Source organism: Schistocerca americana, chromosome 5 (assembly GCF_021461395.2).
Source record: "Schistocerca americana isolate TAMUIC-IGC-003095 chromosome 5, iqSchAmer2.1, whole genome shotgun sequence".
Taxonomy (NCBI): domain Eukaryota; kingdom Metazoa; phylum Arthropoda; class Insecta; order Orthoptera; family Acrididae; genus Schistocerca; species Schistocerca americana.
Window position 1 is genome coordinate 243,714,934 of NC_060123.1, and position 26,819 is coordinate 243,741,752.

The window sequence follows — 26,819 nt, forward strand, 5'->3', positions numbered from 1 at the left end:
ATGTATTTGAGGATTTGTTTGAATCTTTGTATAGTTCCTGAGATGAATGAGAAATATACTTTGAAAACAATGGAAATAACAATTCTACATAAGATACTCATTCTTAAGGCTCATACTAGAATTTCACAGAGACACGATTACTACCTCACTAATCAAAACTGGTTGTGGCACTAAATCATTAGCAACTTAAGCAGAACATTAATTGCTGCTATGGTAATGGAATGCCATCCTACCTTAAAGTAATCACAAGTAAAACAATTAATACTTCAAGAACATGTAGCTGAAATGCTATTTAATGTTTTAAATTAAGGACATGACTGCAAGACACTTTGACACACTCATAGCTTTTCAGTAAATCTACATACAAATATTACACTAGCAGTTGTTCATTCTGCAATATATTACACTAGTCACTCAGGACAAAGTGTTTCAGGCTAAGGACGACAGCAGCAATGAAGACTTAACCCAGAATATGACAAAGTGTTTCAGGCTAAGGACGACAGCAGCAATGAAGACTTAACCCAGAATACAATCTCAATTCTTCCCAACAGGCAACCTAATGGCTAAAGCTTAGTACAGCCAGTGGCAGGTAAATAGTGTATAAATGTCAAGGCAACTGATTGAATACAAAATCAGACAGCTAACCTGATGACACGATCTCTTGGCTCCTCATTGATACGAACTCTGTTGACGATGGTTCTTGCCTGGCAAGCGTAACGCAATGTTGCCAATGTTTCTTCCGCATGAACACTGGCAGGGCTGATAGTAGCCAACATTGCTGTGCGTGAATTTCCTCCAAGACTTTCCTGAAATTGTTATATATAATATAATAAGTAACACACATTATACTTGTAATTAACAGTGATGACAAAATTAATATGTTACAGAAGATTACACCATACAAAGCAAATCCTGAGAACTTCAGCCCTAGTTGAACGTCAGTAGTCTGACTCAATATACTCTATCAGTGGTTACATGTATGTCTTCAACAATGTTGCTACAACTTGTAATTGAAAAATTAGTTTGGTAACATTGCCAAAGTCTCCACTTTTTACCCCATTTGTACATCCAATGTAAAATGTAGGTGGATGCAAGCTTTCAGCACATGTAAGTAGGGACACTAGAGAGAGAGGTGGATTGCTACGTATGTTAAAATTTGTCATAGTGTGAAAAATGTAGAAACTAAAAAATTGTGTATACTGCAACATACAGAAGCATGTACATGTGCGTTTAAAGTAAATAATGGTACTTTTATAATTGTAGATGTGTATAGGTACCCACTGGAAAATTTTCAGCTATTTTTGAAAACTTGAATTCTTTGTTGTGGTATCGGTCAGACAGAGGGAAACAAATAACTGCTTGTGAGGATTTCAACGCAGATTTTCTGAAAGAGTCCGATACAAAGCACGACCCTGAAGTATTACTTGGTTATTTCAATTTGATATCAGTTATTGATTTTCCTACTCGAGTGGTACAGGAAAGTAACACAGATAGACAATGTTTTTATAGACCAAGATAAATTTCCAGAATGAGGTCCCAAGTTCGAGTCTCGGTCTGGCACACAGTTTAATCTGCCAGGAAGTTTCAAGATAAATTTAATCAATAAAAAATTTTCCTGTTAAGAATGGTCTGTCTGATCATGACGTGCAGCTAGTTACAGTATATGACCTAGCTCCATATAGTAATACCAAACAGTACTCCAAAATGGTGTGTTCAATTAACGATTTAACAATTGCAAATTTTACGGGAAGCTTCCAACAGTTAGACTGGGATGATGTCTATAGGAAACCTGGTGCTAATTTAAAGTTTAACCCATTTCACGATACCTTTGTGAGTATATTTGAAAACAGTTTCTGTATGAAAACAGTGAAATGTAATTGTAAGAAACCATATAAAGAGACATGGCTTACTAAAGGCATAAAATATCTTGAAAACAGAAAAGAGAATTTATCTTATAGCTAGAAGGAGTAATGATCCAGAAACAGTCAGACATGATAAGAACTACTGCACTGGTCCAGAAGTATGTTCATTATGTTTGAGATTAGCACATCTGATAATAAAATTAAAACCATTTGGAATATTGTTAAAAGGAAAACAGGGTAACCAAGAGCACAGAAGACTGTATTTCTATCAGACTCAATGAAAAGTTAGTTAACAATAAGTCAGAAGTTGAAAATATTTTTAATAATCATTTTTAAAGTGTTGTGGAGAAAATAGAATCCAGCCATTCATTAGAAAATGCAAGGCTGTATATGGAAGGGGCAATACGTATAAAATTTGATAAAACTGAAATTCAAACCACCTCTCCTACTGAAATTAGGAAAAAAAGAGCCACTCAAAAGTAAAAGCTCACATGTAATTGATGGCATTTCCTACAGAGTACTAAAAGCTTATTCCCAATAGATAAGTTGGATACTCAGCCACGTATTTAGTAGCTCACTGATATAGGGCACTTTTCCAGATAGTCTAAAATATTGCATAAAAAGTGGACAGGTCTGATGCTAACAACTACTACCCAATCTCACTCCTGACAGTTTTACCCAAAATTCTTGAAAACGCTATGTATTCAAGAGTAGCTTCACATATTTGTAAAAATGTCAATTTGGTTTTCAGAAAGGCTTTTCAACAGAAAATGCTATATATGCTTTCACTGATCAAATATTAAATGCTCTGAATAACCAAATCATCGTCAATTGGGATATTTTTAGATCTCTCAGAGGCTTTTGACTGTGTGACTCATGAAATCTTCTAGATAAGCTATGTAGTGTGATATGAGTGGGGCAGTGCAGAAATGGTTTAATTCATATTAAACTGGAAGAATGCAGAAGGTTGAAATTAACAGTACAGATAGTCTGTAAAAATCAGCAGAGTCCTCTATCTGGGAAGTTATCAAGAATGTTGTCCCACAGGATTCAGTCTTCAGTCCCTTATTGTTACTAATATATATTAATGACTTTCCACTCTATATTCATGAAGATGCAAAGCTAGTTCTTTTGCTGATGACACAAGTATAGTATTCACACCCAAGAAGCAAGAATCAGCTGAGGAAATTGTAAATAATGTCTTTAAGAAAATTATTAAGTGGTTATCTGCAAATGGTGTCTCCCTAAATTTTGAAAAAAACAGAGTATATACAATTCTGTACAGTAAATGGTATAATACCACTGATAAATATAGACTTTGAATGAGAGTCTGTTGCTAAGGCAGAATATTCAAAATTTCTGGGTGTGTGCACTGATAAGAAATTGAATTGGAAGAAACACATTGATGATTTGCTGAAATGGAAAAATACTTACGATATTAGGGTTATTGCAAATTTTTGTGATAAACATATCAGTAAACTACGCTACTATGCCTATTTTCATTCACTGCTTTCACATTGCATCATATTTTGGGGTAATTCATCATTAAGATAAAAAGTATTCCTTGAACAAAAGTGTGTAATCAGAATAATAGCTGGAGCCCACCAAAGATCACCTTGCAGGCACATATTTAAGGAACACATGATATTCACAGTACCTTCGCAACACATATATTCACTTACAAAATTTGTTGTTAATAACCCATCCCAACTAAAAAATAATAGCAAAGTGTGTAGTTACAACACTAGAAGAAAGGATGATCTTTACTATTGTGGGTTAAATCTGACTTTAGCACAGAAAGGGGTGAATTATGCTGCTACAAAAATCTTTGGTCATTTGCCAATTAGCATTAAAAGTCTGACACATAGCCAATCAACAATTAAAAACAAATGAAAAGAATTCCTGAATGACAACTCCTTCCACTCAACAGATGAAATTTTGAATATGAAGTGTTAACTGTAAAAGAGAAGTTAATGAAAACTTAGTTTAAACTGACATGTTTCACATCTTTACAATTTGTCATGTTCATGATCTATGGAAGAAATATTAATGTAATTAATGTCCATTACCCACATCTACTATGATCAGTCTGCTCACAGTTCGCCCAGTTCCAATTTCTCCTGGGGAGGTGAACCATGTATCTTATCAGCTACAATCTAAAATTAGATCCAGTTTTTCTAAATTTCTGTAAATAGATCATACCTAGCTTCCAGGTGGGATTCCTTTACTTTAGTCTAAACTGATCTACAGGTTGCTACTGTGATTGAAGCTTTTTTAAAATCTGAGTCATTAAAATTACACACCAGTACAGTGTTTGCCTTGGCAGGAATTCAAAAATACTGGAGGCAATTTAAGAGGCTCAGTCCTGATTGTTACATTTTTCACTTATTGTCAATCTCTTGGATGTTAAAAATGATGTGACAGACCAGCTTGCAACATTCAGCTGATAGATAAAACTTAAGACAAGAGGTGTTACTCTGAGTTTGTTTGCCCTGAGATATTTGAGAGTTTTTGCTTGATGATCCTCCTCACGATTTTCGTAACTGTTCTGCGGAAATACATCCCATAAGTTGATAAAAGTTCAGGAACATTAATTATTTAGGAAATAGGTTGTAAGGCACCTAGGTGCAGAAATGATGTCTAGTTCAATAACGTATCATGGCCCTCTCTGCATAAACGTGTGATTTTTCAATGCTTGCGCACGACTTCAAGTCAGTGGTGGAGGTAAAAACCGCGCCGTCATTAAAGCGTGATCACGTCTCTCGTGGTGTTACTTTTTCGGAAAAGAGGAAATTAGTTGCATTGTGCAGAATTCCTACTGTGCAGTTTATATTACTTGAAATTAGATTTATGACTAAAGTTGTTGTCAATCAATATGCATGGCTGTTCTACAAAGGGTTCCAATTTTATCTGCGACAGTATATAATGTGTTCCTTCTTTATTCACAGCTCGGGTGGTGAGAAAATTGTAAAACAAGTCTCCTCATACAGTACGCACGTGCGTGTCCAAGAGAACGCCCATACAGTCTCGTGTCTAATATCGGCGAATCTGATATCCAGTGCCAGTTACATTACGCTTGTATTATACATAAAGGCTAACATAACCAGCAATGTCTTTCCCCACATCATGGGAATCATCTAAGAACCGCCAAATAATAGAATGTATGTGTCACAGGAAGCGGCTAGTGTTGAACAGATGCTCAACAATACCAGTGTTGGATGTTAGAGAGGCAGTCATCACAGACCAGTTTTTACAGTTGAAAATCCGAGAACGTCCATAAAAAGTCTGGCAACACAATAATTCCGTGTACGTCTGGCGAAATGACCACGGGAAGAAAATCTGAAAAATTAAGGTCATGCACACGTTTCCCAGCAGTTCTTCCCACACTGAATTTTCATATGGAAAGGGGGAAATGGTAGTGGTACCCTCCGCAGTACGCTGTAAGGCCGGTAACGCACTAGGCAGCGGCAGCCAATAAAACAATAACAGTTGATTGCAGGCAACGCACTGGGCAGCCAGGATTTTGTGGCCGCGAAAGCCAACACAACACGGGCGACTGCACGGCAGCCAGGCGGCTGCGCGTAGCAGTGGCGAGCTGCGGGTCCCACAAAGAGCGTGTGTGGTTGCCTCGGTCTCCGCGCACTTGTCCGAGCAGCCACACCTTCTCTGCACCTCGAGCCAAAAGTCGCGATGGCTTTCGACACCGAGAAATTTATTCAAGAAATTGAAAGACGAAGAGCAATCTGGGACGTATCTTGTGAGGATTACAGTGGCGGTGACGTGAAGAGTAGAAGATGGGAGGAAGTCACAAATATAATGTGTGAGGGGAATATGACGGAAAAGGAAAAGAATGAATCCGGTAAGCCATTTATTATTTATTACACAATAAAAATGGTTATAGGTACAATAATCAAGAAGAGGGTGTCATTGTACACTTAACAATAATACACAATTCACATGAAAGCAGTAATAGTCACATCCACAATTCAATTAACACATATAATTATTACCCCAATGCAATTCTATTTTGCCATTCCAGAGGATTTCCATTTGTAAAATAATTCGCAAATAAATCTCTGTATGCTGATGATGATGATGAACGGCACCTTGCTCTTGTAGGACCTGGGGAAATTTCCACTTCTGGAGGGACGTACACTGTATCTTCAAATTTGTAGCCACCTCTTTCTCGCACATAATTATGTAAAACACAGCATGCATTTATTATGGCAATTGCAAATTGTTCCCGAACATCCACAGGGCGATGAAAATTTCCCCATTTATTTGCCAGAATGCCAAACGTGCATTCTATAAATCGCCTAGCCCGAGACAGTCGGTAGTTACAGATTCCTTTTTTGTCTGTTAAACTCCTTCCTCCCATAAGGACGCATTAAATTTTCAGACATACCAAACGCCCCATCTCCGACAATGACGTACGGCATCGGTATTCCATTGTTTGATATCGAGCTTTTCTCTGGTACCGTAATTGCAAATTTTTATTTAGGAGTTTTTCACACAGAACTGATTTCTTAAAAATAGAAGAGTCACTACATTTTCCATATGCTCCAACATCAATGTAAGTGAATTTATAATCTGCATCAAATAAAGCAAGTAAAACGATCGAAAAATAATTTTTCTAATTATAGTAAAGTGAATCTGAATGACGGGGTTTTATTACTCTGATATGTTTCCCCTCGATGGCACCGATACAATTGGGAAAGTTTGCATATCTATTAAATCCATTTGCTATTTCAATCCATCTTTCATCATTTAATTCTGGAAACGCAGTCTGTCTCATTTTGTCCCAAATCGCCAAGCAAGTTTCATATATGACTTCTTGGACAGCAGTACATCTGATCCGAAAATTGACTCAGTGCTGCCACAATACATCCTGTACCCATATATCTGTAACGAAATATATGTTCATATGAAAAAATTAAATCCACGCATTTTTGCCAGGAATTTTATTACATTATTATAACAGATTAGTCATATTAACATCCCTGATGTCATCCCATCGGCGCCGCCAACAAAAACTTTTTTTGCAGGCAAATCTCTACAGCAAAGTGGAATATTAGGACAAGTTTCAGCAGGGAATTAAAACGCAGAGCAGGTACCAAAAGTGGATCAGGAGCTTTGCGTAAAAGCCCTTACGTGTATTTCGAGCAATTGCAGCTTTTTATGGAAACTGTTGTAGACACTACAACTCAAAGTAGTCTGGATGAAACTGACGTTGCTGAAGGTAACTATGGGGGATGTGGCGTACTAAGTCCTTCACTTCTTCCCAGAAATAAGCAGAAAAATAACGACGACAGATTGACTGATGTACAACAACAGAGTATCGCACTGAGGGAGGAGCGTGAAAGGAACCAAGAATCTGATTCAGATAGACTATTTCTGCTTTCATTACTAGAAGACATGAAAAAGATTCCGGAACAACGCAAGATTAGTGCCAAAATGGAGATTGACATCATAAAAAGAGCACAAATGCTTTCATCACCAAGGCTATTCTGATTATGCGTCAGAAACAACAGTGGCTGGAGCATATAGCCGTAGGTATGAACCAGAAGCCTCGAGTAGACAGCAGTTTCAGCATGGATGCGTACTACAGCCAAATGATGGTCAAGCAGACTTCAGCAAAGGGCAGAAGGAAAATCTGTCATGATTATTCTACGCCTATTACATACAGATAGGACACTGCCCCCGAATACGATGAGCTGTCGTCACCCACTGACTCAACTGTGTAACCTCAGAATTCTGAAATACTTTATCTGTTCCAGTCATCAGTACAACAACAACTTTAATATTAAATATTCTTTTCAAATGTTGTTATAATTTAGCATATAAAATTAAAATAATAATGTCAAATCATCATACACGTAGTAATATTTTCAAACTATCACTTCTATTTTCTGACTTCGTCCGGTTTCAGTTCCTTCAAATTTGTAACATTGTAATCGAAGGGCCAGGGGACAAACCGATGATAATTCAATAATTTTTCACACAAATTTGGCGTTTTACTGCTTTGAAGTTTTTTTGGCAAAAATAGTTCAAATGGCTCTGAGCGCTATGCGACTTAACTTCTGAGGTCATCAGTCGCCTAGAACTTAGAACTAATTAAACCTAACTAACCTAAGGACATCACACACATCCATGCCCGAGGCAGGATTGGAACCTGCGACCGTAGCGGTCGCTCGATTCCAGACTTTAGCGCCTAAAACCGCACGGCCACTCGGGCCGGCGCAGTTTTTTAACTGTACATTTTCTAATCCGAGCGACCATTAATAGTCAGCGACATAAATTTTTGATGTTGATAGTTGCTGCAGGATTTGGAAAGGGCGAGTACTATTTTTCTTCTCTAAAAAGAAATAAGTAAATTGTGACATTGTTTTAACCCCTGGCCAATTATTTTCAAATAATATTAAAAATTAACTATCATTTGTTTATGAACTCACCTCAAAGTAATCAAAAAATTGTCCTTCCGGAGTTACACAAGCTCGCATACGAGTATCAGTACCCGTTATGGAATTTCTTGTATTTTCCAGAAGGTTATCAAAAGATTCCACTGACACTCTTATACAGTTAAAAAAATGACCTGGATAGTTTCGAAGATCCTTGAAGTAATTTTTAAATAAACCCTTTGTGTGCCGCTCCAGCAGTAGAGGATGAATCATCTCTGTTTGGCTCTGCGTTTCTTCTGAGACAAAGGTGAACAATTATCGCGTCTTCCACGTCCATCTCGCTCGGCCAATTCGTCACGACTGGCCGTCAGCTGGCTGCTCAAAATTGCGGCTGCCGCAGCCTGGCTGCCTAATGCGTTAACCGGCCTAAGGTGGCTTATGGAGTACATGCGTGGATGCATTCCCGCAAACATGTCCCTAAATATTAGTCTTTAGGGAAATGATGCTATTCGGTTTACCTCGCGAACAGTTGTGAATAAGGCAAAGGTAAAATGTAGCTTTTTAAGCCTTTTAAAATTCTTGATTAAGCCGGATGCAATAAATAACATTTGACTACATGGTAGTAAATGGATGCTCTTTGCACATAAGTGCTGAACAAATGGCACTATCTTGTTACATTCAGTGGTGACAAAGTAGCATTTGGCACTCTCCAGTTATTGTCTGCTTATAAGACGAGTATCAGTGCTTAAAAAACCGTTCTCACAAATGAAACGGACTTAGGCCGTACCATCGATGATTGAGGGGAAATCTATAATTCCCGGCCCCTCCCTTTAATGAAGTTTCGTTGTCCGCAGGTACCGTACGTTAAACCCTAGCAAAGAAGCTTTTTTTAAGTCAGAGAGTAAGAAAATTTCCGCGACGGCGTTCTCCACGACGAAACGAAACAGCACATCTCTCGTGCCCGAAACTAAGACAGAATTTTCACTCAATGGACGATTTACTGCTGTTACAGTGTCTCACTCGAGTCTGGATGATGACTTTCAGGGAGCGGGTGCTTTGGTTTGACAGTGAAGAACTGGATTCGTCTGAGAGGACTAGATTCAAATTTCAGTCGTAACGACATAATCTACCATTCTCTCTCTCTCTCTCTCTCTCTCTCTCTCTCTCTCTCTCTCTCTCTCTCTTCCCCGATCGTTCTAGGTACCTGCGGGGGTGGTCAATAACATAACGGTTGATATTGTCCTAAAGTCCTTGTCAAAACTGAGCTAATACTCCAACTGCAATGACTACTAGAAAAATAAAATTTAAAAAATTCTTGAATATACACCGGAAAGACACCTTTGCGGAAGTCTTTTTAACGTTTTCAGACAGCAAGATAAAAGAAACAAGTTTTCACGGTGAAAAGGATTGAAGTAATTAAAAAAACATCTTTGAAGACTAGGAAATTACTCTTCCCCACGACGTCAACACTGAGTTTTGACTTTACGGACGCTACGAGTAAGTTGGCAGTGGTCACTGAAACTGCAGGTTGTTCTGTAAACCCAAACATCACACTACAAAAGTTCCGCGATCGCGGATGATCCGTAATTTCTAGTCAGCTGCTAGAAATCAATGAAACAAATTAACCGAGTTACACTGAGTCGCACAAGAGGAAGGATCAGCAGATTGGTCTCTAACAGGAATGCGAGAGATAACAGAGAAAGCTATGCTGGGTTCCTCAAACTATACTCACATAACTGCCCGTGTTTATGTGTGTAGGGAAGACAAAAGTTATTCGCACGTGATTAAAGGCGACTCGAGTGTCTTTCGTCTGTCCTTATCTATGGACGATTATGAAGCTGAAGGTCGTTTATCAAGTAACTACAAAGAAAAAACACGTTTCGGCTGTCGCGTGAGCAGAATAAATATTGTTACTTTTTCTGTAAGCTTTCGTTTCTAAAGAGAATGAACGCTAAAAACTGAAATTTAGGATCAGTTGCCAGCAGTTAATCTAAGAAATAATTACTAGTCAGAATTCACTATGCTTATGGCACTAGCGGAAGAAAAAGCCGTGTGACTAGGTACAGCCTTATACCTTCTACAAGTAGAGCATCGCCATCGCACACTGCAAGCTTCTAAAGTTATTGCGGGAAATGGGTTCGTGAGCAGGCGTGTGAGCTTGGGGTTGATTTGGGGGGACGAAACCATCGGTCTCATCGGATAGGGAAGGATGGGGAAGGAAGTCGGCCGTGCCTTTTCAAAGGAACCATCCCGGTATTTGCCTGAGGCGATTTAGGGAAATCACGGAAAACCTAAACCAGGATGGCCGGTCGCGGGATCCAACCCTCGTCCTCCCGAATGCGAGTCCAGTGTGCTAACGACTGCGTCACCTCGCTCGGTGTGTGAGCTTGTTATTAGCACTGTTGAATTTACTAAAAGATCTGTAAGAGGGATAAAACTCAAATACAGGTGATGGTGTTTCCGGAAGTACATAGTTACGTAAATGTATGCTGAGAAAATTTCGAAAGAAGGAGGGGTGATGAAGTGAAAAGGATTTACAACTAATCAACCCCTCTTAATAGGCATCTCCAGTGATCATGTGCATAAAATTGCTAATAGGGGGCAATTTCTACGATGATATGGAGAATAAGGAGAGACACTAAGACTCCAGAAATATAGCCATTTCTCTTATCTGTACAATAGGAATAAATTGCAGGAAGAATGGATTTGTTCTGCTTCATCTGCCGCCATACCTTTCCCATTCAAATCACACGGAACTGACGCGAATCTTTCTTAAGTAATAGATCTATAAAACCTGTCAAGCAACTCGCTCTCGAAGGTGATGAACGTCTCGGCACCGTAGTGGATGATAGTGCTATGGATACTGCTAGTGAAGTGTGGTAAACAACAAAGATGGGATATGTACGCCTGTTCTCATCTCATTTCTGTCACCGTGGCATTTACACGAGCAGTACTCTGTGACAGAACTCCACCCTTAAGATTACTGTAGTCTAGGATATTAGTAATATGATGTCATGCGGTCACGGAGCCGGTTGGTTCAGGATGGCTATATACCCTACACAACGCCATGCAGATCTCAACGGGCTCGCCCACTAGCGTCCAAGAAGACAGACATTCATTCGGCCGTGCAAGCTCGTTCAGCCATACCTGGGCACGGGACTCCCCCCTAGTTGTCTGGGAAAGGAGAAAATATGATAGTCAGGTGTTTTTCCTTCAAGAAAATGATTAAAACGTGGGTATTACGCAGGTTTTTAACAGAGTCAGAGCAGGAAACCTCCTTACGGCCAATTACTAGTCGCCATTCGGTTACCAAGACATTAAAAATCTTCCACACGCCCGCGTCTAGGCCCCTTCCTAAAAACTATCATATGGGCTCCCTTGTACCTTGGGACAGGAAATGGTCTTACTTGCATCAAGGTAAATATGCAAACGGACAGTTTTGTATTTCATTACATTTATTGTAAACTTAACGACCTGGTACCTAGTATTTAAAACAGGTCGTACGTTTTCAAATTTTCTTCACGTAATAACAACATGTTTCATATTACAAGCGAATATTGTTTTCAACACACAAAAATCGAAGAATATGAATGAATTGCTGAGAAAATTAAGCGTAACACAAACTGTGCTGGACTGCAGGCCCAAGAACTTGGTGCTGATGGCGAACGAGACTTTGTCCCACCTCCCTGTGAAGTACGGAGTTGATGCATACTGCAAAACTACGGAATCAAAATGACTAAGGTGGTTCTCTATTGCCGTCTCGAACCGGGCCACCGGCAGTTGCTGGAGACTGGCTGAGCCGCAGTGGGACAGGCGGCGAGGCGGCGTGTCAGGAGTGGGACTGTCCCCAGACCCGAGCTGCTCAGTTTTACGATCTCTCGCTGGGTGAAGAAATACTCAGATAGGGCGAACGAGGTTGGTTTCTCACGAACCATATAGTGGACATACACTCCTGGAAATGGAAAAAAGAACACATTGACACCGGTATGTCAGACCCACCATACTTGCTCCGGACACTGCGAGAGGGCTGTACAAGCAATGATCACACGCACGGCACAGCGGACACACCAGGAACCGCCGTGTTGGCCGTCGAATGGCGCTAGCTGCGCAGCATTTGTGCACCGCCGCCGTCAGTGTCAGCCAGTTTGCCGTGGCATACGGAGCTCCATCGCAGTCTTTAACACTGGCAGCATGCCGCGACAGCGTGGACGTGAACCGTATGTGCAGTTGACGGACTTTGAGCGAGGGCGTATAGTGGGCATGCGGGAGGCCGGGTGGACGTACCGCCGAATTGCTCAACACGTGGGGCGTGAGGTCTCCACAGTAAATCGATGTTGTCGCCAGTGGTCGGCGGAAGGTGCACGTGCCCATCGACCTGGGACCGGACCGCAGCGACGCACGGATGCACGCCAAGACCGTAGGATCCTACGCAGTGCCGTAGGGGCCGCACCGCCACTTCCCAGCAAATTAGGGACACTGTTGCTCCTGGGGTATCGGCGAGGACCATTCGCAACCGTCTCCATGAAGCTGGGCTACGGTCCCGCACACCGTTAGGCCGTCTTCCGCTCGCGCCCCAACATCGTGCAGCCCGCCTCCAGTGGTGTCGCGACAGGCGTGAATGGAGGGACGAATGGAGACGTGTCGTCTTCAGTGATGAGAGTCGCTTCTGCCTTGGTGCCAATGATGGTCGTATGCGTGTTTGGCGCCGTGCAGGTGAGCGCCACAATCAGGACTGCATACGACCGAGGCACACAGGGCCAACACCCGGCACCATGGTGTGGGGAGCGATCTCCTACACTGGCCGTACACCACTGGTGATCGTCGAGGGGACACTGAATAGTGCACGGTACATCTAAACCGTCATCGAACCCATCGTTCTACCATTCCTAGACCGGCAAGGGAACTTGCTGTTCCAACAGGACAATGCACGTCCGCATGTATCCCGTGCCACCCAACGTGCTCTAGAAGGTGTAAGTCAACTACCCTGGCCAGCAAGATCTCCGGATCTGTCCCCCATTGAGCATGTTTGGGCCTGGATGAAGCGCCGTCTCACGCGGTCTGCACGTCCAGCGCGAACGCTGGTCCAACTGAGGCGCCAGGTGGAAATGGCATGGCAAGCCGTTCCACAGGACTACATCCAGCATCTCTACGATCGTCTCCATGGGAGAATAGCAGCCTGCATTGCTGCGAAAGGTGGATATACACTGTACTAGTGCCGACATTGTGCATGCTCTGTTGCCTGTGTCTATGTGCCTGTGGTTCTGTCAGTGTGATCATGTGATGTATCTGACCCCAGGAATGTGTCAATAAAGTTTCCCCTTCCTGGGACAATGAATTCACGGTGTTCTTATTTCAATTTCCAGGAGTGTACATTCAGCACACGTCCTCGCTGATAATTTGAGGGACGGGTAATCGCCTCTTGGCTCTGTCTGCCAATTTTCTTCAGTCCCAACGAAAGGAAAACGGAAGGGGTGGATTAGAATTTCACGTTCCGCCGAAAGCGAGGTCATTAGAGACGGAGCAGAAAGACCTCGGATTACGGAAGGATGAGGAAGAAAATACGCCGTGCCCTTTTCAAAGGAACTACCCCCGCCATTTGCCTGGTGCGATTTTGGGAAATCACCGAAAAACTAAATCTGTATGACCCGACGGGGATTTGAACCGTCGTCCTCCCGAATGCGAGTCCAGTGTGCTAACCACTACGCCACCTCGATCGGTGAAAGCAAAAATGAGACACGCCTTTCGCAGCTGACTTATATTTGTGCGCGCTACAGCATTATCGCTTCTATGTGATGATGCCATGCATCTTTGGAAATTGTTAAAAAGGAAGAGAAAGTAAGGCAATGTTGATTTTTTTTATTTTGTTTGGTGTGATGTATCCACAGAATATCAATCTGTTCCTAACCTTGAAAGTCTGTTAGTATTCTGTGCATTCGATTGCTTTTGTGCTATTTTGCAGCAAAACCAGTGACTATAGGGACAGTGACAAAAATGTAAATTAAATAGCAAACATATGTACATATTCCAGGCCACTGATGATACCTTGCAGAAAATAAAGGCGAAACGCGTATGGCACTAAAATTGTGTTTTATTCAGCTGCTATCAGACGGTCCATAAGTAAAAATTATCAATATACCAATGAACGAAGCTTAAGAAAGACGGTACCTTTCTACATGTCTCTTGTTGCTTTGAAAATTTTATTGTTGTCTGAATTGGTAGCCTGGTCTTCACTGAATTTCTGAAAGCCCAACGAGATGATGGCATAATTTTTTTTTCTTTTGGTGATTTGTTTACCCCTATTTCACAATACTACTACAGCCACAAGACTTTTTGTGGTATTTTATGAATACTGTATTCTTCAAATGAAAGACTGAATTATTTTAAAGTGGCTAATATATACTTAACACACCCTGTACTGCAGGGTGGAAAAGTTTCTCTTATACAACATTCTAGTTTTACTCTGCAAATTGCAATGTCTTTTTTTTTTATTTGGGGAGCTGATTTCGCCCTTAGATTGCACTGTCTGTTCGAAGGGCCTCTTGCAGGCAGGCGATAAATACTTCACCGCGATGACGTACTGTACATTTCAAAATGTTTATTCGGTTAACCTTATACAAAACTTTGTGGTGACTCTGCTCGTCACATTTATTAGAAATATTTTTTGATTGCAAACGAGCAGTATGATGAGGTCTGGAGCACCACTGAATATCAACGCGATAACCATTGTTGTGGCTTCCCTTCCTTGATGAAGCAGAAGTGAGAGGCGCACCGACGTTACTGCGGCCAACGACAGCACTAGGCACCAGGCGCCACAAACGAGTCTCGGTTCTGCGTACCGCAAGGCGATGGACGTCCCCGTGTGCAGAGGCCCGAAGGAGAAGAAACGCTTCCAGACTGCGTTCGTCAGCGTCAAACGGAGCCAGCACCTGACGTGATGGTATGGGGTGAGATAAAGTACACGACACTATCATCTCCGTTTCGCAAAGATGATAATTTGGACATGAGGCGTTACATTTCTGACGCCTTAAGCCGGTGACTGTGCCCTGTGTCAAGGTCTCCGTCAAGTTATTTTTTAACACGATAACACAAGACGCGTGCTGCTCTGATCTACGTAATACAGTGGGTGTTAAACAGTTGCCTTGGCCTGCACGTTCTCCAGAACTGTCGTCCATTGAAAACATCGGTTCACCGATTGCCGAGAGACTGCACGCCACCATTCCCCAGCCAATACATTTGGTGGACCCTAACATTGAATTGAAAGAATAATCATGTATTTATTCTTTCTGCTAAGCTGTTCGTGCAAAATAAGTAAAACTTCGCTACATGCCATCTACATTTACACCTACATAGATACTCCGCCAACCACGGTCGATGCGCGGCGGAGGGTACCGTGTACATCTACTGAGACAAACCACAAGCCACCATACAGTGCGTGGCGGAGGATACCCTGCACCACTACTTGTCATTTCCTTTCCTGTTCCGCTCGAAAATGGTACGAGGGGAAAACGACTGTATGGCTCCGTATGCGCCCTAATTTGTCCTATCTTATCTTCGTTGTGCTTACGCGTAATGTATGAGCCGGCAGTAGAATCATTCGGCAGTCAGCTTCAAATGCCGGTTCCCTAAATTTACTCAATATTGTTTCTCGAAAAGAACGTCGCCTTCACTCCAGAGATGCCCATTTGAGTTCCCGAAGCATCTCTGAAACACGTGTTGTTTGAACCTACCGGTAATAAATCTAGCAGCCAGCTTCTGAACTGCTTCAATGTCTTCCTTCAATTCGACCTGGTTCGGACCCCAAACACTCTAGCACTACTCACGAATACGTCGCACCAGCGTCCTATATGCAATCTCCTTTACACATGACCCATTCTTTGCTACGATTCTCCCAATAAACTGAAGTCGGCCATTCGCCTTCCCTACCACGGTTCTCAATTGCTCGTTCCACCTCATATCGCTTTGCAACGTTATGACCAGATATTTAAAGGACTTGACGGTGTCAAGCAGGACACTAGTAATACTGTATCCGAATCTTATAGCTTTCATCTTCCTACTCATTCGCATACTTACATTTTTCCACATTTAGGGCTAGCTGCCATTCATCACACCAATTGGAAATTTTGTCTAAGTCGTCTTGCTTCTTCCTACAGTCACTCAACTTCGACACTTTAGCGTACACCACGGCATAAAGCAGATTGCCGCCCACCCTGTCAGCCAAATCATTAACGTATATAGAGAATAACAACGATCCTATCACACTTCCCCTCACAAACACGTGAACTTATTCCATATGCTCGTACCTTCGTTAAGAGCCTGCAATGGGGCACCGTGTCAAACGCCTTCCGGAAATCTGCCTTATGCCCTTCACCCATAGTTCACGTATATTTTTTTTTTTTTATTTATTGTTCCGTGGGACCACATTTAGGAGAAGTCTCCATGGTCATGGAACGAGTCAATACATGAAATTATAACACGATTGTAGAAACAGATAAAATGAAATATAAGAAACATATTCAGGCGACAAGTCGTTAGTTTAAATAAAGAAAATCAAGAATGTAACACTGGAATTTGCTTAATTTTTTATCTCTTCCAGGAGCTCCTCGACAGAATAGAAGGAGTGAGCCATGAGGAAACTCTTCAGTTTAGACTTAAAAGTGTTTGGGCTACTGCTAAGATTTTTTAGTTCTTGTGGTAGCTTATTGAAAATGGATGCAGCAGAATACTGCACTCCTTTCTGCACAAGAGTCAAGGAAGTGCATTCCACATGCAGATTTGATTTCTGCCTAGTATTAACTGAGTGAAAGCTGCTAACTCTTGGGAATAAGCTAATGTTGCTAACAACAAACGACATTAAAGAAAATACATACTGTGAGGGCAATGTCAAAATTCCCAGACTATTGAATAGGGGTCGACAAGAGGTTTTCGAACTTACACCATACATAGCTCGAACAGCCCGTTTTTGAGCCAAAAATACCCTTTTTGAATCAGAAGAATTACCCCAAAAAATAATACCATATGACATAAGCGTATGAAAATATGCGAAGTATGCTACTTTTCGTGTTGAAATGTCACTTATTTCAGATACTGTTCTAATGGTAAATAAAGCGGCATTTAGTTTCTGAACAATATCCTGAACATGGGCTTTCCACAACAGCTTACTATCTATCCGTACGCCTAGGAACTTGAACTGTTCCGTTTCGCTTATAACATGCCCATTCTGTCTGATTAAAATGTCAGTTCTTGTTGAATTGTGGGTTAGAAACTGTAAAAACTGAGTCTTACTGTGATTTAGCATCAAATTATTTTCCACAAGCCACGAACTTATATCATGAACTACATTATTTGATAATGTTTCAATATTACACACAAGATCCTTCACTACCAAGGTGGTGTCATCAGCAAACAGAAATATTTTTGAATCACCTGTAATACTAGAAGGCATATCATTTACATAAATAAGGAACAGCAGTGGCCCCAGCACCGACCCTTGGGGAACGCCCCATTTAACAGTGCCCCATTGGGACTGAACATCATTACCACTCTCAATATTGCGGAGGATTACCTTCTGCTTTCTGTTCTTAAAGTAGGAGGCGAACCAATTGTAAGCTACTCCCCTTACTCCATAATGTTCCAACTTCTGCAGTAATATTTTGTGGTCAACACAGTCAAAAGCCTTCGTTAAATCAAAGAAAACACCTAACGTTCGCAACCTTTTGTTTAATCCGTCCAAAACCTCACAGAGAAAAGAGACTATAGCATTTTCAGTTGTTAAGCCATTTCTAAAACCAAACTGTACATTTGACAGCAAATTATGTGAATTTAAATGCTGCAGTAACCTTGTATATACAACCCTCTCGATAACTTTAGCAAACACCGATGGCATAGAAATAGGTCTATAATTGTCAACATTATCCCTGTCTCCCTTTTTATAAATTGGCTTCACTAACGAGTACTTTAATCGGTCAGGAAACCGACCACTCCTAAAGGAAAAGTTACAGATATGGCTAAGTACTGAGCTAACATACGTGGAACAATACTTCAGTATTCTGCTAGATACCCCGTCATATCCATGAGAGTTCTTGGTCTTTAGTGATTTAATTATTAACTCAATCTCCCTCTTGTCAGTATCATGGAGGAGCATTTCAGGTAACAGTCTCGGAACACTTTTTTCTAAGAGCGCTATATGATTCCCTGTTGGGACTAGGTTTCTATTTAGTTCACCTGCTATATTCAGAAAGTGATTATTAAGTACTGTACATATATGCGACTTATCAGTAACACGGACATCCCCACTACGCACTGATTCTATATTCTCGACCTGTCTCTGCAGACCAGCCACTTCCTTTACGACTGACCATATGGTTTTAATTTTATCCTGAGACTTAGCTATTCTATCTGCATACCACATACTTTTTGCCTTCCTAATAACTTTTTTAAGCACCTTACAATACTGTTTGTAATGGGCTGCTGCATTTAGATTTTGACTGTTTCTAACGTTTTGATATAATTGCCACTTTGTTCTACAAGATATTCTTATCCCTTTAGTCAGCCACCCAGGCTGCCTGTTTGTGCTAGTACCCTGTTTTGAACGTTCTAACGGAAAGCAACTTTCAAAGAGCACGAGAAAAGTCTTGAGGAAAGCATTATATTTATCGTCTACTGTATCAGCACTATAAACATCTTGCCACTCTTGTTCCTTGATAAGGTTTACAAAAGTCTGTACAGCAACTGGATCAGCTTTCCTAAAAAGTTGGTAACTATATTTAACATGTGTTGCAGCACAAAAATCTTTTAGACTTAAAATTTGTGCATCATGATCTGAAAGGCCATTCACCTTTTTGCTAACAGAATGCCCTTCTAATAATGACGAATGAACAAAAATATTGTCTATGGTTGTTCTACTGTTCCCTTGCACTCTCGTTGGAAAGAATACGGTTTGCATAAGATTATATGAATTAAGGAGGTCTACCAGCATCCTTTTCCTTGCACAATCACTTATACAATTAATATTGAAGTCACCACATATAACTAACTTTTTGTATTTCCTATAAAGTGAACCAAGAACCTCCTCTAGCTTTAGCAAAAAAGTTGTGAAATCGGAGTCTGGGGATCTATAAATAACAACAGTAAGAAGTTTAGCTCCACTAAATTTAACCACACCTGCACAACATTCAAACACCTTTTCAGTGCAGTACTTTGAAACATCAATTGACTCAAATGGGATACCGTTTTTCACATACATGGCTACTCCCCCACACCGCAAAGAGCTCCTAGAAAAGCTGCCAGCCAACCTGTATCCGGTAAAGGAAGCCTCTGAATTATCTCCTTATTTAAGAAGTGTTCAGATATACCAATAATTTCAGAGTCAACATCTATAAGCAGTTCACTAACTTTATCTCTAATACCTTGTATATTTTGATGAAATATACTAATTCCCTCATTAATCGGATACCCAAGCTTTGTAGAAAGTGGTTTCTTTGTTAGAGAGACTTCCCTTAAGCAGGAATACCTATCAGCTGACTACAATCTAAAAAAGGTACAGCTCTAACACCCACAACTACCGGAATTTTCCCATGAGTGATCCCACCACCCCCACCTATGCTGTCACCTATAAGTTTTGCCAACCTCCCCTTCCCATACCTGTTGAGGTGCAGGCCATGTCTAGTGAAACCCGTCCTACTGATAGACTCCACCGACACCACTGAAATGTGACTCATGCCTTCTGTTATCAGCGCACCCCCAAGTCTCATGTTATTACGCCTGACGGCTGTATTAAGATGAGGCCGATCGTGACGCTGAAACAGTTCCACGAAATGCACATTCGTGTTGCCAGTCTGAGTGGCTATCTTTTCCAGGTCACCATCTATGCCATACTCCCCATCCCTATCAATACTATTACCAGCCCCACCCACAATCACTACCTGATCCTCTTTAGTAAAATCCCTACATAACCCCCCTATGTTAAAAGTCACCTGAGCCAATCCTGCATTAGGCTTCACAATGCTGGTGACCTGGTACTCACTCCCCAAAACTTCCTGCAACTGCTGGCCTACACCTCTACCATGAGAACTACCTAACAGCAGAACCTTCTTCTTTCTCTTAGACTTTACAACTGTCCTAGCCACCGTAATTGCTGAGGTCTGCTGCATATCATGTGAGAAACGGGCAAACTGAGTTTCACACAACTGATGCTTTCTAAAACCATGCTGATTCGTGGACATAAGCTTCGCATATTCGAAACGAGAATGTGTTCAAAGACACTGCAACAAACAGAAGTTAGGGATATTGGTCCGTAATTTTGCGAGTCCGTTCTTTTATCCTTCTTATATACTTGAGTCACCTGCGTTGTTTTTTTTTTCCCAGTGATTTGGGACTTTGTGCTGGGCGAGAGATTCACTGTAAGTGCAAGCTAGGTAAGGGGCCAATGCCTTAGAGTACTCTTTGTAAAATCGAACTGGGATTTCATCCGGACCTGGTGATTTACTTTCCTTCAAATATTTCAGTAGTTTCTCTATGCCAGCTATGGTTATTACTATGCTGTCCACATGGGAGTCTGTCCGATGGTCAAATGACGGTATGTTTGAACGATTCTCCGGCGTGAAAGATTTCTTGAACGTGAAACAGAAAACTTCAGCTGTCGTTTTGCTATCATCAACTACCACACCAGACTGGTCAACAAGTGACTGAATAGAAGCCTTAGAACCCCTTAGCGATTTTACGTAAGACTAGAATTTTCTCGGGTTCTCTGCCAGACCTTTTGATAACACGTAAGGTGGTAGTGTTTGTATACTTCGCGTACAGATCTTTTCACAGACGCCCGAATGTCTATTAACCTTCGCTTGTCGTCATTTATGCGTTCCCTCTTGAACCAAGAATGTAAGAGCCTCTACTTCCTCACCATCAGCTGAATTTCGTTATTAAATCATTGTGGGTCTTGTGAGTTAACGAGCATTTCGCTCTCATTTAAATATATGGCCGAAAGTCAGCCTTCAGGAATTGTGAAACGTACCCTGTCGTCCAGGACTGTGTGCCACAAAGGGCGCAGATTCGCCACGAGATGGGGAAATTCACAGGTATCTATTACGCCGAATGAGGCCTAAGTGCTGTATGTAGTGTGAGGGTGAGACAGACGAGAACCTACGTCATAGGAAAATCCCGTAGAAGCTATTTGTGGCCATGGAGACCTAGCAGTGTTAAATATGGCGGACTTAAGATCAGCCGTAAAGGGAAACATTTATGAAAACTAGTTCTGTAGTAGTGCAGGGAAATAAGCAACAGCAATTTCAATCTACCAACCTTCATAAAATTTCATGGTGATCCCAATAAAACTTTAATATTGTTCATATCTATAATAGTTTAGGATTTACTGTTAAAGTGAAATTAAAAAGTTTAGTAGCAAACACCTGAATGCTAAAATCTGAACTCTTTGGTAAATCTTAACGATCGATATTTCATATAGAAGCGAATCATTAAAATGACAAATGTTGTAAATATCAACTCTGTAACTTTATTTGTTTAAAAGATTTAGTAAATTAACATTCTCAGTATTTTCAGTTAAGCATCAGATCAACATTTCCTCCATACAAACACTAAACGGTGACAGCATGACACCTTCTTGAATCATTAGGTAATAGAATATTTGTTGTAAAGTTTAGCGCATAACGGTTACTTTTGTTCTTTATTTATTTATCAGAAAGCACACTGGTGCAAGGCTACTGGCTGTGGCATACATAGCGAGGACGGGCAGAGGAACAGTGCTGGTGGAGACGCAAAAGCGGACTGTCGGTCTTTAGATAGCTAGGAAGTGAAACGACAGAAAATTTTGCGTTGTGTGGTATCGTGGGACTTAGTCTCTGAGAGGTGAGCAGCCGAGCGCCTGGTGTGAACCCTAACTTTTCGCGTAGTTTACGAGATGGAGAGTTGGACTTGTAATTCACGATGAGATTGTGAATGATGGAACTGTGTCAAATGGATATGCGCTCGAGTGTAATAATAATTCTAAACAAGACCACTTTCGCTATTGGTTTGCTTTCTGAATAAACAGTATTCTAACCAAAACGAAACTGTGTGGCCTACATTATTTATGGGTCGTTAGTTTAGATCCCGATATTATTATTATTATTATTATTATTATTACTGTTGTTATATGTTATACTAACGTTGTATGTTTATAAAATTTCGCAAACTTGCCATCAGCCAGACAGTTTAACCAAAATGACACAAGTGTCTAATTTAGGGCGTGTAATGCGACACATGTGGTTCAACCCCTAGTCGAGTTTTGAACCAAGATATTTCGACAAAGAGGAACCGCATGTGAGCCCGAACATCTTTAGAGTGTTAGCTCGCAGTCTTTTCAAACCTTTATCCACTTACTAGGCACATAACTCTCCAGGCCACTTTGCCCACAATTCCTCTACATCCATCTTACTGGCACTAAGTGAAGCCAATTAAATGTCTGGTGTTGCAAATTTAATGGCCATCAGTGTACAATGTCAGAGCGGATTCAAAGCTCATCTTTCATGTAATGTACGTTCGATCTAATCTAATACTGCAGTGCAGATACCATGAAAGCAGCCGCCAGATTGAGAATCACAGGAATAATGGTTATAAAAATGTGAATCGCCTGCGAAGGAGGCTGAGTACAATATTCACATCTCGACTATTCTTGAGTATGTTTTCTCTCATAAATCTTTGTCAAATACGATTACGGGAAAAAAAACACGATCGATACAACTGACCGCGGATCTGTTTAGCAAGAGCGAAATTTTAGCAAATATGCCCAAAAATCTCAAATACGTGACAGTAACCTGGCATCACGAAAAGAACTGGTCTTTCAGTTCGAAGAAGCCACGTTTCCAGATATGCCTACAAAGGCATTACTGTCTCCCACTTACATATATGAAATGGCCGTTGTGGTAAAGTTAGATGAATTCTGATTCGTACTGCAGGTAGCACGTCTCCCAAGGAACCTTTAGTCGATGAGATAGGAGGCGGCTAAAGACAACTGGTAATACTACGTACATTCCGCCATACATTGCACACTAGACTTAGGATGTATATGCGACTTCCTCTAAAAGGACTGAAGTACATGATCCATTCTGGAAGAGGCATGATAAGGTCACGAATTGATATGCAAATAGGTATCGACGAAAAATGCGATTGAAAACTTCGGTGCCCAATGGAACGATGTGTGACGTCTGCAGCACAATTTCACCACACGGCTGGCAAAAACAGTAAACACGACATCTCGGTACCGGGGCATAAAGTCTTTGGGAATTTCATTCCGTGAACTCAACTGCACAGTAACTATGCCTCGCAGACGGGTGCCTGAACAATAGACGCAAATGTCAGCATTTGACAGAGGACAAGTAGTTCGGCTCAAAGAAGCCAATTGGAGTAACCAGCGAAATGAATCGCTCGATATCTGAATAGGTGTAATGCCACTAGTCGACTATGTTGGGGACTGGTTGAATCATAGACAAACACAGCGTCAAGAATAAAGCAGTCGACCTAGAGAGGCGACAGAACGAAAGGACCGTGCACTCTTCGAAGAGGCACTCGGAGCCCCGGTTCATCATTATCATTGATCCGACGTCCAATTGGTACTTCGGTGACCACAAGGAGGTCTTTAATAGGCGGCTCACAAAAAAGGGGGCTGAGCTCACGGCGTCTCATATGCCGACTAACACTGACCTCCGCATACCAACAAGCCCGTTTACATTGGTGTCGGGTACATTTGGCCTGGTTTTTTTTAATGGAATCTCGCTGGCTGGAGTAGAATAGCTTTCGGTGATGAGTACCGCTTCGAACTGAGCCCCGATGACCACTGAAGACGTGTCTGGAGAAGTCCCGGACAGCAGTGGCATACCAACCTGAATTTCGCCCGCCATACGGCCCGACAACCAGGAGTGATGATCTGCGGTGCCTGTTCGTTTCACAGCAAGACTCCTCTAGTTGTCATCCGCGGCACCCTTGCAGTACAGGATTACGTCGACGATATTCTACACCCCGTTTTGTCGCCATTAACGGCAAGTCATCCTGAGCTTTCAGCAAGATAATGTCTGCCCGCACACGGTGAGCGTTTCTAGTGCTTGTGCCAGCAAGGCCGCCGGATCTCTTTCCAATTGAGAGCATTTGGAGCATTATGGGCACGGCCCTCAAACCGGCTCGCGCCACTTGGACAGAATTTGGCACGATATCCTTCAGGGAGACATCTAACAGCTCTGTCAATCAATGCTAAGCAGAGTAGGTGACATATCACGCCAACACTGTAGGCTTTTGCGAGTTCAGAAGCTTCTTTGGTGCTTTGTGTGGAGAAACTATTGCCCGAGATCTGCAGTTATGCTTTTTCATTTTACCAATCCGATAGAAATTCGCTACAGCCGTTGTGTTCCACTGACTTGGTTCGTCGTTTATTACGAGTATTATTTCTTTACTTTCTTAGACGTTAAGTCTGGTTAAAAATGGAAAGTGACGCGGACCTCGATCAAGCGTCACTTCCTTTTAACTGTATGGTACGTCTTATATTGCATTTAGGAACTTTCGGGTAATTGAACATGTATCAATAATTACAGATTTCTGTAGTTGTACATATAAGTTTGGATGTAGCTGTATTGCATTGAGGTACTGGTGGATATTGTGTGGTATGACTCCTGTAGTTGATAGTATAATTGGTATAATGTCAACTTTATCCTGATGCCACATGTCCTTGACTTCCTCAGCCAGTTGGATGTATTTTTCAATTTTTTCTCCTGTTTTCTTTTGTATATTTGTTGTATTGGGTATGGATATTTCGATTAGTTGTGTTAATTTCTTCTTTTTATTGGTGAGTATGAAATCAGGTTTGTTATGTGGTGTTGTTTTATCTGTTATAATGGTTCTGTTCCAGTATAATTTGAATTCATCATTCTCCAGTACACTTTGTGGTGCATACTTGAATGTGGGAACGTGTTGTTTTATAAGTTTATGTTGTAAGGCAAGCTGTTGATGTATTATTTTTGCTACATTTTCATGTCTTCTGGGGTATTCTGTATTTGCTGGTATTGTACATCTGCTTGTGATGTGATCTACTGTTTCTATTTGTTGTTGGCAAAGTCTGCATTTATCTGTTGTGGTATTGGGATCTTTAATAATATGCTTGCTGTAATATCTGGTGTTTATTGTTTGATCCTGTATTGCAATCATGAATCCTTCCATCTCACTGTATATATTGCCTTTTCTTAGCCATGTGTTGGATGCATCTTGATCGATGTGTGGCTGTGTTAGATGATACGGGTGCTTGCCATGTAGTGTTTTCTTTTTCCAATTTACTTTCTTCGTATCTGTTGATGTTATGTGATCTAAAGGGTTGTAGAGGTGGTTATGAAATTGCAGTGGTGTAGCCGATGTATTTATATGAGTGATTGATTTGTGTATTTTGCTAGTTTCTGCTCGTTATAGAAAGAATTTTCTTAAGTTGTCTACCTGTCCATAATGTAGGTTTTTTATATCGATAAATCCCCTTCCTCCTTCCTTTCTGCTTAATGTGAATCCTTCTGTTGCTGAGAGTATGTGATGTATTCTATATTTGTGGCATTGTGATCGTGTAAGTGTATTGAGTGCTTCTAGGTCTGTGTTACTCCATTTCACTACTCCAAATGAGTAGGTCAATATTGGAATAGCGTAAGTATTTATAGCTTTTGTCTTGTTTCTTGCTGTCAATTCTGTTTTCAGTATTTTTGTTAGTCTTTGTCTATATTTTTCTTTTAGTTCTTCTTTAATATTTGTATTATCTATTCCTATTTTTTGTCTGTATCCTAGATATTTATAGGCATCTGTTTTTTCCATCGCTTCTATGCAGTTGCTGTGATCTTCTTGTTTAGTATGTTTTCCCTTGACAATGCTATTTTTCTTACATTTGTCTGTTCCAAAAGCCATATTTATATCATTGCTGAATATTTCTGTTATCTTTAGTAATTGGTTGAGTTGTTGATTTGTTGCTGCCAGTAGTTTTAGATCATCCATGTATAGCAGATGTGTGAGTTTGTGTGGGTATGTTCCAGTAATATTGTATCCATAATTTGTATTATTTAGCATGTTGGATAGTGGGTTCAGAGCAAGGCAGAACCAGAAAGGACTTAATGAGTCTCCTTGGTATATTCCATGCTTAATCTGTATTGGCTGTGATGTGATATTATTTGAATTTGTTTGGATATTAAGTGTGGTTTTCCAATTTTTCATTACTATGTTTAGGAACTGTATCAATTTAGGATCTACTTTGTATATTTCCAATATTTGTAGTAACCATGAGTGGGTTACACTATCAAAAGCTTTTTGGTAATCAATGTATGCATTGTGCAGCGACCTTTGTTTAGTTTTAGCTTGATATGTCACCTCTGCATCTATTATCAGTTGCTCTTTACATCCTCGTGCTCCTTTGCAACAGCCTTTTTGTTCTTCATTTATAATTTTGTTCTGTGTTGTATGTGTCATTAATTTCTGTGTAATGACTGAAGTTAATATTTTGTATATTGTTGGTAGGCATGTTATGGGGCGATATTTAGCTGGGTTTACTGTGTCT

General features: G+C 40.9%; 1 protein-coding gene across 1 annotated transcript in view; it reads right to left on the reverse strand.

Annotated features, from left to right (window-relative positions):
- The window catches only part of LOC124616718 (kinesin-like protein KIF14), a 250,548-nt gene that overhangs the window by 99,295 nt on the left and 124,434 nt on the right, over positions 1–26,819 (reverse strand). The window contains exon 8 of the mRNA XM_047145078.1: positions 646–806. Coding sequence (XP_047001034.1) covers positions 646–806 — 161 coding nt within the window. The remainder of the gene's footprint in view (positions 1–645; positions 807–26,819) is intronic.